This window comes from Panthera onca, chromosome X, assembly GCF_046562875.1.
Source record: "Panthera onca isolate mPanOnc1 chromosome X, mPanOnc1 haplotype 2, whole genome shotgun sequence".
In the NCBI taxonomy this organism is placed as follows: Eukaryota; Metazoa; Chordata; class Mammalia; order Carnivora; family Felidae; genus Panthera; species Panthera onca.
The window spans coordinates 91,203,142-91,217,532 of NC_138357.1; the positions used below are offsets into that span (position 1 = coordinate 91,203,142).

At 48.9% G+C, this 14,391-nt stretch overlaps 1 protein-coding gene across 3 annotated transcripts in view; it reads left to right on the forward strand.

Moving 5' to 3' along the window:
• The window catches only part of NDP (norrin cystine knot growth factor NDP), a 51,994-nt gene extending 37,901 nt beyond the window's left edge, over positions 1-14,093 (forward strand). For all 3 annotated transcript variants that reach the window (XM_081792406.1, XM_081792405.1, XM_081792404.1), the window contains exons 2-3: positions 3,110-3,489; positions 13,684-14,093. In XM_081792406.1, the coding sequence (XP_081648532.1) occupies positions 3,316-3,489; positions 13,684-13,911 (402 nt within the window). In that variant the 5' untranslated portion in view covers positions 3,110-3,315 and the 3' untranslated portion in view covers positions 13,912-14,093. The remainder of the gene's footprint in view (positions 1-3,109; positions 3,490-13,683) is intronic.
• The last annotated feature ends 298 nt before the right edge of the window (positions 14,094-14,391 follow it).

Genomic DNA, 14,391 nt, shown 5'->3' on the forward strand with positions numbered 1-14,391 from the left:
TAGAGTCACTGCATCCTTCTTTATACAGTTGCATAGTATTCCATTGTGTGAATGCTGTATAATATATTTAGCCAGTCCCTTGGTGATGGGTATTTTGTGCAGTGTCCAACTTTATGCCATGACAACCAATGTTGGAGTGAATAGCCATATGCTTGTGTGATCTCACACGGAGGGTAATTCTCAGAAATGGACTAGCTGGGTCTCAACATTCACATATATAGGGTCTTGTTATTGGATGTTGTTTGCTTGTTTTTTTTGTTTGTTTGTTTCTTTGTTTTGTTTGCCATCAAGCTATGGGTTTTTCTTTCATTTTGCTTTGTTCATTTAACCAACCCTGCCGGCCATCGGCTCTGAAGAGAAGTGACTGGAAGTGGGGAGGGAGGGCCAGGACCGGAATGTCTGCCTTTCCCTTCACCCCTTCACCGCCGATTCCTGGGGAGAAATACCTGTAGGGCTGGAGCGGTAAAAGGAGAAATCCATAAATTCCTTTTCTGAGACTAATTAAGGCTTCAAAGAGACAGATAACCACTTGGGATAACATAGTCATATTGAAACTCAGGAAATGGTCAGTAATGCTGCAGCTTCTGAACGTTGAACCCTAGAAAGCTCTGGCTCTTTGAGGTGAAATCTTGGTGAGTTTCAGTGTGATGTGCGGCCGAAAAGAAAACAAAACAAAAAAAAATGCTCTTTGTCATTCTTTGCCAGTTTGGAGCTTTAGGGTCAGGTTTGACCAATTTTTTAAAAATAAAAAAATTGTTGGGGGGGGCGCCTGGGTGGCTCAGTTGGTTGAGCGACCGACTTTAGATCAGGTCATGATCTCACGGTTCATGAGTTCGAGCCCTGCGTCGGGCTCTGTGCTGACGGCTCGGAGCCTGGAGCCTGCTTCAGATTCTGTGCCTCCCTCTTTCTCTGCCCCTCCCTCACTTGTACTCTGTTTCTCTCTGTCTCTCAAAAATAAATAAACCTTAAAAAAATTTTTTTAAATAAATAAATAAAAATAAATTTTTTAAAGCTTATGTATTTATTTTGAGAGAGGCAGAGACAGCGCTAGTGGGGAGGGGCAGAGAGAGAGGGAGACAGAGAATCCCGAGGAAGCTCTGTGCTGCCAGCGCAGGGCTTGAACTCACGAAACCGCCAGATCATGACCTGAGCCAAAACCAAGAGTGGGACGCTTAACCGACTGAGCCACCCAGGCACCCCAGGTTGATCAGTTTTCATGAGATGTTGCCATTAGCAAGCTCATAAAAGAAAGTGGTGCAAAGTCGTGTGAAGATATGGTCTTACCTTTAGGACTGTCTTCTACATTTGGAGATAGTGGTGACTGAATCCGTGCGTAACAGGCGGGGCCGTTTTAGAACAAGAGGGGACGGTAGGCGCCATCTTTTCCAACTCTCCTACTCTACAGATGGGGAAACTGAGGCCAGACCAGTTGAAATGCCCTGTGCAAGGTCTCCCAGCTAATCAATGGCAGTGCTCCAGCCCAGGTGGGTCTCCTCATTACTGGTCCCTGCCCGTCCTGCCATTTATAGGATTTCCCAGAAACACTCGCGATGAGATTATGCCATCACCAGGGATGCTGTTCTCTGAAACGGCCCTTTGTCACATACACTTTTCAGCCTGGGATCCCCCACCCCCCCACTCACAAGAGAGCTAACTGAGGCTAAGTGGGTCTGGGGCCATTCTATTGGAGCGAAATGAATTGACTTACAGGGACTTGAAGTTCTTATCTGGATCTTATCATTACTTTGCCCTGTTTATTTGGACTGGCCATAAGTAGGAAGTTAAAAAAAATGTTGTACCATGAACAAAATAATCAAACTCTTATCTGAAATACCTTTTGAAAGTTTGTCTGAAGCTTTTATTATCATGTTCCTTTTGTTTGGGATGTAACGACAGGTCCCCCTAGTTTTCCTAAAAGTTTGCAAATATTTTTGATGCTCTGTCATCTGGTGGGATAAAAAGCACCCATGTTGGCCATGTGGAGGGGGGCTAGTGAGGTGAAATGGGGAGATCTCAGGACCTCAGTCCCTTGCCCAAGAAGTACATAGTTAAAAGAACAAAGCAAGTTTTGGGGCGCCTGGGTGGCTCAGTCGATTAAGCCTCCGGCTCGGGCTCAGGTCATGATCTCGCGGTTTGTGAGCTCGAGCCCCGCGTCAGACTCTGTGCTGACAGCTCGGAGCCTGGAGCCTGCTTCACATTCTGTGTCTCCCTCTCTCTCTGCCCCTCCCCTGCTCGTGCTCTGTCTCTCTCTGTTTCTCAATAATAAATAAACCTTAAAGAAATATATATATTAAAAAAAAAAAAAGCACAAAGCAAATTCCAGGACAACTGGTATACCCTGATCCCATCGTAATGGTAAGTGTTTGCTCTGACGACCACTTACTTTGTCACATTATACCAGGTGCTCAGGCTACAGAGGCTCTGCGGAAACGTGTGACTCTTTGGCAAATAACGCGGGTGTCGCTTTAACCACACTGGGGGCCGGCGCGCATAATGTGTATTTCAGATGCGTATTTCAGATGCACTTTGTCATTGATGCTGGGTGGCACGGGGCTTCAAACGAAAACAGGATGGGCCCAGAGCACAGAAGGGGAAAACTAGGTGGGTGGACTAGGAAATGAAAACTGAGCTGCTTTCCCCTGGGACGCCGCCTGTGTTCATTCGGGCTGGCCTGCCTCCTTTCTAGTCCTGTGCGCTTGACGTGGCCACCAGAGCTCACTGAGAAGCTGGATAGACCCTCCCGCCCCCACCAGCCAGGGATGGGGATGGGACCACCCGTATTCAGTTACGCTGGGGCCAGAACCACATGTTTCATCTTGACCGTGAGTTCAAACTATCCTTGCTCCTTAGAAACGTGGGGCTCCGGCAACTGAAATCAACATGTGCTTTCCTGAAACCATTACGTCCACCTCCCAATGGCTATAAATACGTAGCACAAGCTATGGGGCGGGAGCTGGTAGGATGAAGGACAGCCCGTGCTAATGGCACTCTGGAAACCCATACTCTTTCCTCAAAATGACATGGAAAAATTCTACTCAATACCTCCTGGGCTCCATTCGTTTTTCTGGGTAAATGTTTCCGGGGAAAACCATTTCTGTTTTCATTCCAGCTGTGCGGCAGATATCGTGAGGGTGGATTGCAAGTGGAAACAGTGAGACCCGACTCCGACACACAAAGGACAATGACAACCAGAAAGCTCCGGCCAGATCGTGCCCTTTGCTGGGAAGGAACTGGATCCTAGGGGGCGAAGGCATTGCCAATCTTTAGTCCTCTGCCTCCCTCTGCTGTTCCTTCTGAGAAGTTTTCCTTACAACAATGAGAAATCATGCACTCGCTGCATCTTTTTCTATGCTCTCCCTGCTGGCGCTGATGGGAGATACAGACAGCAAAACGGACAGCTCGTTCATGATCGACTCGGACCCTCTGCGCTGCATGAGGCACCACTATGTTGATTCTATCAGTCACCCGTTGTACAAGTGTAGCTCAAAGGTAAGACGAAGGGCTCGGTGAAGGTGGTGCGACTTCCCAGAGTCGGGAGAGGAGCCGTGTTCCTTTGTCAGGGGCTGCAGAACCATGATCGTAGTCCAAACCTGAGCTAGATGGCTGGCCCACGGGGCTTGCGGGAGAATCGTGCTTTTCCTGCTTTTCGGGTTTCCCAGCATGCTTTGGACCTTTGTCAGTAAAGCCGCCTAATTGACCATGTGCACACCCAGGCAGCTTCTCTCCTTTCAGGCTGCTCAAAGTTCGTAGGAAAGGCCCGAAGGTTCTCCCAAGGAAATTGTTGCTAAGCACGGGGGAGAGAGGTGTGTTTCGTCCCTGGCTGTGAAATTCACGAGCAGTAATGTTCTTTATCGACAAAGAAAAGTAGAGTAGAGGCGCCTGGGTGGCTCAGTCGGTTAAGCATCTGACTCTTGATCTCGGCTCAGGTCATGTTCTCACGGTTCGTGGGTTCGAGCCCCGCATCGGGCTCTGCGCTGACAGCGCGGAGCCTGCTTGGGATGCTCCCTCTCACTCTCTTTCTGCCCCTCTCCCGTTCTCTCTCTCTCTCTCTCTCAAAATAAATAAACTTAAAAAAAGTGGAATCTACAGGTTATCAAAACTCCTTCTACTTTCACTGGCAATAAAGAGGAAACAGAGGCAAGAAATGTGGTTGAGCAGCAAATCGTACTTCTCAGGGGGACTCTTCAAAGCCATGCCTGATGACATAGCTGCTCACCGGCCTCGGGGCCCAAACCTTTCTCCACCTGCCACGTTTACGTTAAGATGATTTCGAAAGATAAGTGGCAATTTGATCATTTCACATTCTTACGTGGATTATCCAAATCATTCTTGTCTGGAGTAGGTTGTATGCTCATTTGTGGAGGCAACCTGTGCGGGTAATGTCTCAGTGTTGGGACGAGGCGTGAGAAGGAGTACCATGCTTCAAAGGCCACCGACAGTGGCCGGCCACCTGGACCACCCAGAAGGGAGGCACATAGTAGCGAAGAACAGACTCAGACTGAAAAATGTCACGACCGTCACTGCCCCCAGTCACATGAATGAAATGTGCCCACATTTGGTAAATAGGAATCCTTTTAGCCCAACCTCAGAGATTTTCACTGCAGTCCTGAGACCAAAACCGCTTAAGCATTCTCATATGGCAAGTATTTTTTAAATTACCAGTATAATTAAGAAATTTGGGTAATATCAACCACGAGAATTAAGACCATATAAGTTAATGTCCCTACCCTCCATTTAAGAACATTATGACTTCTGTCTGCCTTTAAAATTTCCATCACTTCTCTGATTTCACCTCGATGATAATGGCTTGTTTTAGTTTGGGGGAATCAGAATTTGAGTTAAATCATTTTACCCATTATATTAATAAGATCTAGGACTGTGGGAAAATAGAGAGACTTTCCACTTAAAAACTTTCTGGCTCTCATTTGTAGTTATAGAACTAAAAAAAAAAAAAAAGGAGTAAACAGATAAACTTACATTTTTGCAAGATTGCAATCCCTTCTTAGGGGGAAAAAAAACTAAAGCAAATTGAGGGAAAAAAGTCGGGACATGTTTTTACAACTGTGATTGCTCAAAGATTGTGGGCCTCAGCAATTATTAGCTTCTCCTTCACTAGTATTTGAAAGAAGAGATGCCGTGAACTTGAGCCCCACACACTCACGGTGCTGCAGCATGATTCCCAGACACAAACTTTGGCCCACCTTTGTTCACGTCTGTTTCTTCCAGAATGCCACGATAAATAGCACAAACTTGTGATAGTAGCAGAAATGTTTGTAGTTCTGTGGGAACTATCTGTTTCCAAACATCCCAAACTATGTCAGATATAACAATAGTTTTATGTAAATGGTGCTCGTAATTATAAACCTTTCTTTCTCGGCCTTAAAATATGCCCGGCAGAATCTGAACCACCCAGACCTTTTCTGGATTAGATTTGCTCTATGTGTCCAGGAACAAAAACTGGTTTTCATTTTTATTTTATTTTATTTTATTTTTTTGGTTTTCACTTTTAAATATTCTATAATTCTTGACTCTCACAGACTCAGGCTGGTCTTCTTTCTAATGGGTCTCGTTAACGAAACTGTTCGTCTTGACAGACTCGGGATAAAACCTTTAGCCTGTGTCTAGAAAACAGGCACCAAGGGTTTTTACAGTGGAGGAGACCAGGCTAGATCTTTCCTGTCTGTGAAAAGCATCCCTCCACATGCTGTTCAAAGACTGTTATTTACTAGACACATGTCTACCGTTGGCCTGTTGCTTGTTAATACTTCCTGACTTACATTTATCCCACTGTCTGGCCTTGGGAAGACAGGTGAACGGGAGAGTGCGAGCCAGGCTTAGGGGAGGGAGAGCATCTCATAATATATGATCTAATCATTGCCAGCAAACCCATGTTCGAAGGCATTACCGATCCCATTTTACCGGTAGGGAAAACTGAAAACCTAAAAAAGTACTCAGGGGCGCCTGGGTGGCTCAGTCGGTTACGCGTCCGGCTTCAACTCAGGTCATGATCTCATGGTTCGTGGGTTCGAGCCCCGCGTCGGGCTCTGTGCAGACAGCTCGGAGCCTGGAGCCTGCTTCCGATTCTGTGTCTCCCTCACTCTCTGCCCCTCCCCTGCTCTCTCTCCTTCTCTCAAAAATCAAATTTAAAAAAAAATTAAAAAGCGTGAAAACGTATTCAGCATAGATTCCTCGTTTAGTCCAAGAGTGAGAGTGTCTGTTTCAGATCATTTCTTTCAACCGCTGGGATCTTCACGTTGGAAAATTGCAAGTAGAATGGAGAAGGCACTTTTTTTTTAATTTTTTTTTAAAGCTTATTTATTTTTGAGACAGAGAGAGACAGAGCATGAACAGGGGAGGGTCCGAGAGAGAGGGAGACACAGAATCTGAAACAGGCTCCAGGCTCTGGGCTGTCAGCACAGAGCCCGACGCGGGGCTCGAACTCACGGACCGCGAGATCATGACCTGAGCTGAAGTCGGATGCTTAATCGACTGAGCCACCCAGGCGCCCCTGGAGAAGCCACTATTTCGAAGTCCAGGCTCAGCTTCGGATCCACGGGAGATAGTGATTTCTACTCAGCAATGTTTCTAGAAAATAGGAAGAATAGTGGGAGTCTTCCATGAGCCAATCTGATCCCCCTTGCCCTGAGTTCCAGAGGCCTGGCGCCCATCGCCTAGCAGTTCAGGAAAGGGCCGTGATGGAGTCCGGCAGAGAAGACTGGCCACCGTGGTCCACCAGGGAGGTCAGTGTGGCCACAGATTAAGATGTGCCTGCTAGCTTTCGGGGGTGACACTTCCTAGGACTGGGTACAAAGGATCCTGGGAGTGGCAGGTTCACTGACAGTCTTCCCTGAAATTCTGAGTGCGTAAAGGCTCTAGAGCTAACAGGCAGAAGGTCAGTGGTTAGTGGAATCTTGAAGGGAGCTGAGGCATCTCAGACTTTGAAGTGAGAGGGAGCCGGTTTCCTATTCCAGCTCCACAGTGCGCCCAATGGGTGACTTTGGGAGAAGTGAAGTAATTCTTGGGTGCCTCGACTTGTTCCCACGTAAACTGGAACCAATGCCGCCTATCTGAAGGTGGGGTATGGATGGGCATGGGTGATGATGTTTGCCAAGCACGCGGCACGGAGTCGGGCATATCATAGACGTTAAGAAACGATGTTATGATCTTGATGATGAAGTTATGAACTGGACAGGTGTTCAGACTCACTTTTCTATTTCAGTCACTACTAAGACCTCAATAACGGTTGGGATCTCGGATAGCCTTAAAGGATTAGGAAAACGAACCTCACTGGGGTTCTGGTTTAGCACGGAAACCTGGCGGGGGTGGGGGGAGCGTGCCGAAAAGCAACGTAAGCGAAAGCCATCACGCTGGCTGCTAAGAGTGGGGATAAAAGCAGAAGAGAGGCAGATCCCGCTGTCTGACCTCCCTTCCCAGGTGAGTGGAGGAGGGCGGGGCCGGTTCTGGATGCGAGCCAGGGAGGGGTTTTCAGGAACCGAGGCTGGAAGGCAAGCTGGTAGGGGAGGCCTGTGAAGTCAGAGCTGGGAGATGGTGGCCCCGCAGGGACCTGGGACCAGGGCAGATGGCTGTCTGAACTCAAGGGCCACAGGCCCAGCAGCCGAGGAGAAGGACAGTTCAGGGGATAAAGCCTGGGAAAATTCCCAGAGGTAAAGGGGCCTGGCAGGCCAAGGGTTACGCCTTGGGATTTGGAGGGAGCTGTTACGATCCCTCTCCCAGTGCCGCCCAGGAAGCTCATACTGTGGTAGAAGACATAGGGAGAGTCCGGAATATTGAACTTATAACAAAATCACAGAATCAACTCTTGGAGAGATAGGACTTCTTTTTTTTTCTTATTTTGTATTTTTAATGTCTATTATTATTTGTGTGTGTGTGTGTGTGTGTGTGTGTGTGTGTGTGTGTGAGAGAGAGAGAGAGAGAGAGAGAGAGAGAGAGAATGAGCGGGGGAGGGGCAGAGAGAGAGGGAGACACAGAATCTGAAGCGGGTTCCAGGATCCGAGCTGTCAGAACAGAGCCCGTCGCAGGGCTCGAACTCACAGACGGTGAGATCATGACCTGAGCCGAAGTCGGACACTTAACCGACTGAGCCACCCAGATGCCCCAGGACTTGTTTTGGGGTTTTTTTTGTTGTTTTTTTTTAAGGAATGATTTTATCCTGAATGCCCACTATGTACAGGCACCGTGGCCGGTACTGGAGGCACAAAAATCAGGGGGAAAAGAAGACAGCATTTTTTACCGTCGTAATGCTTTTAAGTAAATGGCATATAGAGGGAAGGGCAATGCTCTGTGTGCAAAGGTTTCGCAACTGTTTCAGCTGTGACCAGAGTGAAGGGGACCAGATCCCATCATTCCTCTGGTTGCAATTTTGCTGACACCCTCAGCCGGGCACGGACCCTTTGGGGGTTGACCTGGGTGCCTGGAGATGAGCTGAATAGTCATTTATTGAGGGTGCCGGGGAGGGCAGAAATGGGTCTCCAGGAGGTGCCAGGGAATAAGGGGTATGTCGTGTTCACTGCTGAGAAAAAAGGCAAAAAAAGAAAAAGAAAAAAGAAAAAAAAATAGTTTCTCACTTAACTGAGGCAAAATAGCCAAAATCCGGTTTTAGCATTAGGATGTTTTGTGTGCAAAGTCTTTTTTTTTTTTTTAAGGTTTATTTAGTTATTGAGAGAGAGAGAGAGCAGGATAGGGGCAGAGAGAGAGGAGAGAGAGAATCCCAAGCAGGAGCTGCACTGTCGGTACAAAACCCGATGCAGGGCTCGAACTCACGAAGTGTGAGACCTGATCAGGACCTGAGCCAAGATCGAGAGTCGGACGCTTAACCGACTGAGCCACCCAGGCGCCCCATCTGTGGGCAAAGTATTTATTCTGTGTCTTTATTCTGAAACTGATGAAGACACCTCGTCAGTCATGGCCTGAGCCAGGAATTCACAGGGGTTCCACATGACAGACGAGGAAAGTGGCTTTGGCAACGGTGAGGATCTTTCAACAAGGAGAGAGGAAAACCATCTGTGGTTGGGTTTTCTCTCACTCAGAAGATAGGTGTATACAGCAGGAGAGGACACAACTGCCCAAGACGTACGGGCAAGTCTCCGGGTGCAATCCTTGGTCGCAAGTCTCTGGGTGCAATCCTTGGTCGTGACCCAGGAATCACAGCAGGCTGTAACCCTCACGATGTAGCCTGAACTTGCCCATGACCACCTGGAGCAACTCGCTGAGGGTGACAGGGGCTTGACAGGCTGACTGTCATGGTTAGGACGGAGGGCTCAGCAATGAAGCTGTCTCTGTTCAGCATTCTGACCCTCCATTATACAGCTATGTGATTTCAGGCCAGTGACTTATCCTCTGCCTTTTCAGTGCTTCATTTGTAAAATGGGGAAGGCTTAGCTTTTGAGATGGCTGTTAAGAATGAGATTGCACATAACGGGCTTGGCACAGAGCCTGGAGCCTGCTAAATGTTCAATACGTGTTATATATCGTCATCATTACTGTTATGTTATTATTACCCGAGGGCCTTGCATTCCCCTTAGCCCCAGCCCACGGAAATCAGATGACAACAGGAAGGAGCCCACAGCTCTGTTGGTATGAGAAGGAGCTGGCCACATCCAGCGGGAGCCAAGTGACTCTAAGGTTGGGGGGCTCCCAAGGGACCGCTGGAGAAGTCGCCTAGCTTCCCAGAATCAGGCCACTTGTCTGGGGAACATAAGACAGCAAACATTAAACTGGACCCAAAGCAGATAATGTGTGTCTGTCACCCTCCTGAGCTGTGAGACGTCAACAGAAGGTCAATGAGCACCAACCAACTGTTGAAGCTTCTCCTTTTGCCGTGCGGGCTTGCTGGCAAAACGAGGTCGTTTGCTGATTTCACAAAGGAGTCGTGTGGATGCCCTTTGTTAGGAGCAGTTAAGTGCACAGTGAAGAGTCTTCCCGTGTTAGTAAGACACGGCCAAGTCCCCCAGGCATGAGGGGGGTGCGTCTGACCCGCAAACTGGATTTTGGCGGGTGAACTGATGTTTGAAGGTGGTGAAGGTTTGTTGAACCGAAGGGTGAGTGGGTTAAGGAGTTAGACACTGTGTGGTGTGGTACCATCCAAGGAATTTCTGGGAGTCCCCGGAAGTCCCCCAATCGCTGGACGATGGAACCGGGGGAGGGTCTCGGTAGCGGAGGAGATATTATTTAGGAGGGCACTTTCACCATTCAGCTCTGCATAAGCTCGGAGGTGGTGATGCTATCTCCCAAGAAGTTCATAAGAAAAAGGGCAGACTCCTATGCTTTTGATCGGGTTAGGGCTCCCAGAATCAGGTCAAAGTAGATGAGAGAAGGGTGGGAGCTGGCTCATGCTTCAGGGAAACATTTTGCTATGATTTAGACCGGGGGGGTTGGTTTTGGACAGACCCGGGTTTGATTCCAGCTCTGCCTTTCACCAGATATATGAGTTTGGGCAAGTTACTTAAACTCTCTAAAGCCTCGGTTTCCTCATCTATAATAATACTACAGATAATAATAGTACCCCAGCAGGGGAATGTTATGAGGAGTAAATGAGATTGTAAGTGTTGTAAGCACTCAGTAAATGTTAGCTGCCATTATTATTATTGGCTAAATGACTGCTATCTAGTGGCCCATCTAGTGTGGAACCTGTCAGACTCTCCCACTTTGCTACTCAAAGCGTGGACGTTCAGCAGTACCGACATCAGCCAGAATCCGGCGAGAAACGCAGGCTCTCCGGCCTCGGCCGGAACCACTCAGTCACAATCTGCGTTTTAGCAAGATCCCCAGCTGATTGACATGCCCATTATAGTTTGAGAAGCTCTGGCCTGGAAGAGGTGAGAAGATCCTCATGAAAGCCATAAAACAGGCGAGGCACGGCCGAGAGCAAGCCTGGAAAAGCAGACATTTATCCCTTCCATCCCGTAACGACACTCGTTTCTCGATCTTCCCTTCCAAGCTCCCGGCTGTACCCCTCCAACGCACATTCACAAAACAAAGCTAGCCTTTTATAGCATTTCCAGCGTTGTGATGGGATCTATATACTGGAAATCTCCCAGAGGGGAGATTTGCACGTGTGTGTCGAGACCATCAAGGGCCCCGATAACTCTTTCATAGTGTCTTCTTCGAGGAGAGGGCATCTGAACGTGGCAATGGAGGATAGTCGGGATTTCATTAAGCAGAGCTAGGAGGAAAGGGCATTCCTGAGAGACGAAAGACACAAGCGAAGGCAAGAGGCAGGGAAATTCAGGGCGGTTCCCTGAACTCCTAACTGATTAGGCTTGATCAGAACAGGGAGTGGGTGATGACAATGAGAACAGTTTTAAGTAAGACTGGAAAGATGTGACATCAGGGTCACAGAGGATCTTAATACCCTTTCAGGATCTGGGGTTTTATTCTGAAGGCTGGAGGCAGCCACTGAATACGTTTATGGCACATGTCTGTGCGTTCTCCTTGCGCAAAAATCCAGCTGCGGAGAGAGGGGGATCCATTGGAGGTGATCTTGGGGTCTTTTCAGCGCTGGAGTTCTTGTCCTTCCGAAAGAGCCGAAGGTGGAGCTTGAGACCCTTGAACACGTTTAGTGAAATCACGGTCAGGTTAGTGCTTCTACCAATGGCCCAACGTTGCTGACCTGGTCGTTTTATGGACCGTGTTAATTGCATGGTCATCCAAGGTCTACATTCAGTTCACCTGCATTTGCATCATTCGGGTATGATGCACTGCCATGTTCGTGCCCCTTTGAATTAAATCTGTGGACACGGATTCACTACATTCATCTGGACTGAAATTGGACCTCTGAAGACTTCCGTCTGGGGAGGTGATCTCTGAATATTGCTCAATCTGCCTAGGAGATGACCCGCATTAGAGATGAGCACATTTAGAAGACCTTGGAATCCCTCTCATTAGAGGGATGGGGTGGGCACCAGAGACTGGCCCGTGTGCTGCTGATTTACGGCATAATCTCTCAAAACCTATTTCAGGTCCTGTTTTGCCTATCAACGGGCAGGCAGGATGTCACCAACGCTTTCATAAAACCGAGACGGTTTATAGCTGCCATTTCCTCTCTGCCCCTGCGATCTTTCAGAGAAAATAAATCAATAGGTCCTACCCCCCCCCACTTCACCAAGCCCAGCTGGTCGCTTCCTAGCAACTCGTATCCTCTTGCGGGATTCATCCGAGCATCTTCTTCGATAATGGGGCTGATCGTGTATAGTTACCAGAAGTCATCTTGGATTCCTTTGAGAAAGATGAGCAGGCCCTGTCTTTCTTTTAATTCTTTTCTCTTTAATGCTTATTTATTTTTGAGAGAGAAAGAGCGAGCGTGCATGAGTGTGGGAGGGGCAGAGAGAGAGGGACAGAGACAATCCTAAGCAGGCTCCCCACTGTCAGCTCAGAGCCCGATGCGGGGTTCGAACTCACAAACCATGAGCTCGTGACCTGGGCCAAGATCAAGAGTCAGATGCTTAACAGACTGACGCCCCCCCCCCCCCGGTGCCCCTTCTTTTTTAATTCTTAGTGAATCAAGCTCCCCACCCTACCCTACCCATGTCTGCCACTGCCAGGATCCCGGGATTTATGTACGGGAGACATAAATGAGCTCACTCCATCCCCGTGAGCTGGATGCTTGTGTCCATCGTTCTGAGCATAACCTTGGTAGTTTGCATCGGACTCTTAAAGGAGACTCTTTACTAAAGCCAGGTTAAGAGCCACTAGAGAGAACACACAGCCTCTGTTACTTCAGCCCAACCTTTATTGTCACCCTAACCTACCTTCGGAAATGGAAATGGTCAGAATGGTAATTTGCCATAAATGACTCTAAGATTGGGTTGTGCAACTCTCAGGCTCCTTCGGCATATATAAGCCCAGAAATGTGATTCCGGGGCCCCAAACGTACACTGTTTCTGTTTCATTCTCTTGTTTCAAAACATATTTTTTTAAATGTTTACTTATTTTTGAGAGAGAGAGAGAGACAGAGTGTGAGTGGGGGAGGAACAGAGAGAGAGAGGGAGACCCAGAATCTGAATCTGAAACAGGCTTCAGGCTCTGAGCTGTCAACGCAGAGCCCTATGCAAGGCTCAAACCCATCGACTGTGAGATCGTGACCTGAACCAAAGTTGGACGCTTAACCGACTGAGCATCCCAGGCGCCCCACGTTTTTATTTGCCCATCATGGGCCTCATGCAGTGGTTCCAAACCCTCCGTGCACTTGGGAATCACTGGAGGAGCTTTGAAAACCATGACAGCTTGGGCTCTGTCCCCAAGGATTTTAATTTAATTGGTTCGAGATGGGACCTGGGTGCTGACATTTTAAAAACAAGTTTGCCAGGTGGTTCTTTGTTTCTCTCTAATTTTTTTTTTTTATTTGAAAGAGAGAAAGAGAGCGCAAACAGAGGAGGGGGGACAGAGAGAGGGGGAAGAGAGGATCTGAAGCGGGCTGTGTGCTGACCGAAGAGAGCCCGACGCGGGGCTCGAACTCACGAACCGTGAGATCATGACCCGAGCCGGAGTCGGACGCTCAACCGACTGAGCCACCCAGGCGCCCCTCGCTCGGTGATTCTAATGTGCAAGCGGGGCTGGGAGCCGCTGGTGTCATCCAGCGGGAATTGGCCAAGGGTGTTAGGAGAATTGGCCAAGGCTGAGGTTTTGGCACCCCCCACAGGGTAACCATTTCCCTTCTCTCCCCAGATGGTGCTTCTGGCCAGGTGCGAGGGGCACTGCAGCCAGGCGTCACGCTCGGAGCCCCTGGTGTCCTTCAGCACTGTCCTCAAGCAGCCCTTCCGCTCCTCCTGTCACTGCTGCCGGCCCCAGACCTCCAAGCTAAAAGCACTGCGGCTGCGCTGCTCCGGGGGCATGAGGCTCACAGCCACCTACCGGTACATCCTCTCCTGTCACTGCGAGGAGTGCGGCTCCTGAGACCGGCCGCTCAGCGGCTTCTGGACGGGACATCCTCCTCCCTCGCCGAGGCAGATCATCCAGCCAGGGAGAAGGACTGGCAAGAAAAGAGTTAAGGAGGAAAAAACCCCAAAAGATGCAGCAATTCCCACGGGATTCTGCATATTCTAGTAATAAAGACTCTCCATGCTTGTTGACAGAGAGACAGAGACAGAGAGAGAGAGAGAGGAGAGAGAGAGAGAGAGATGCTCTGGGAACTTGGTTTCCATCCCCATCTCCTTTCCCTGGTACAATTTCTTTCGGTTCCTTTTCAGATTCAGGCATCCCCCCCCCCCCCACCCCCCTCCACCCCCCCCACCCCCCCCTGCCTTGGCACTGAATGTCGTTTGGGTCTCCAACAATTCAGCGGCAGTCGGGAACGTGGGCCCCCGTGCAAGCGTGGGTCAGGCCGTCACTGTTGGGTGCGCGTTGGGGGAGCATTCGCCTCGGAAAGCAGGAAAG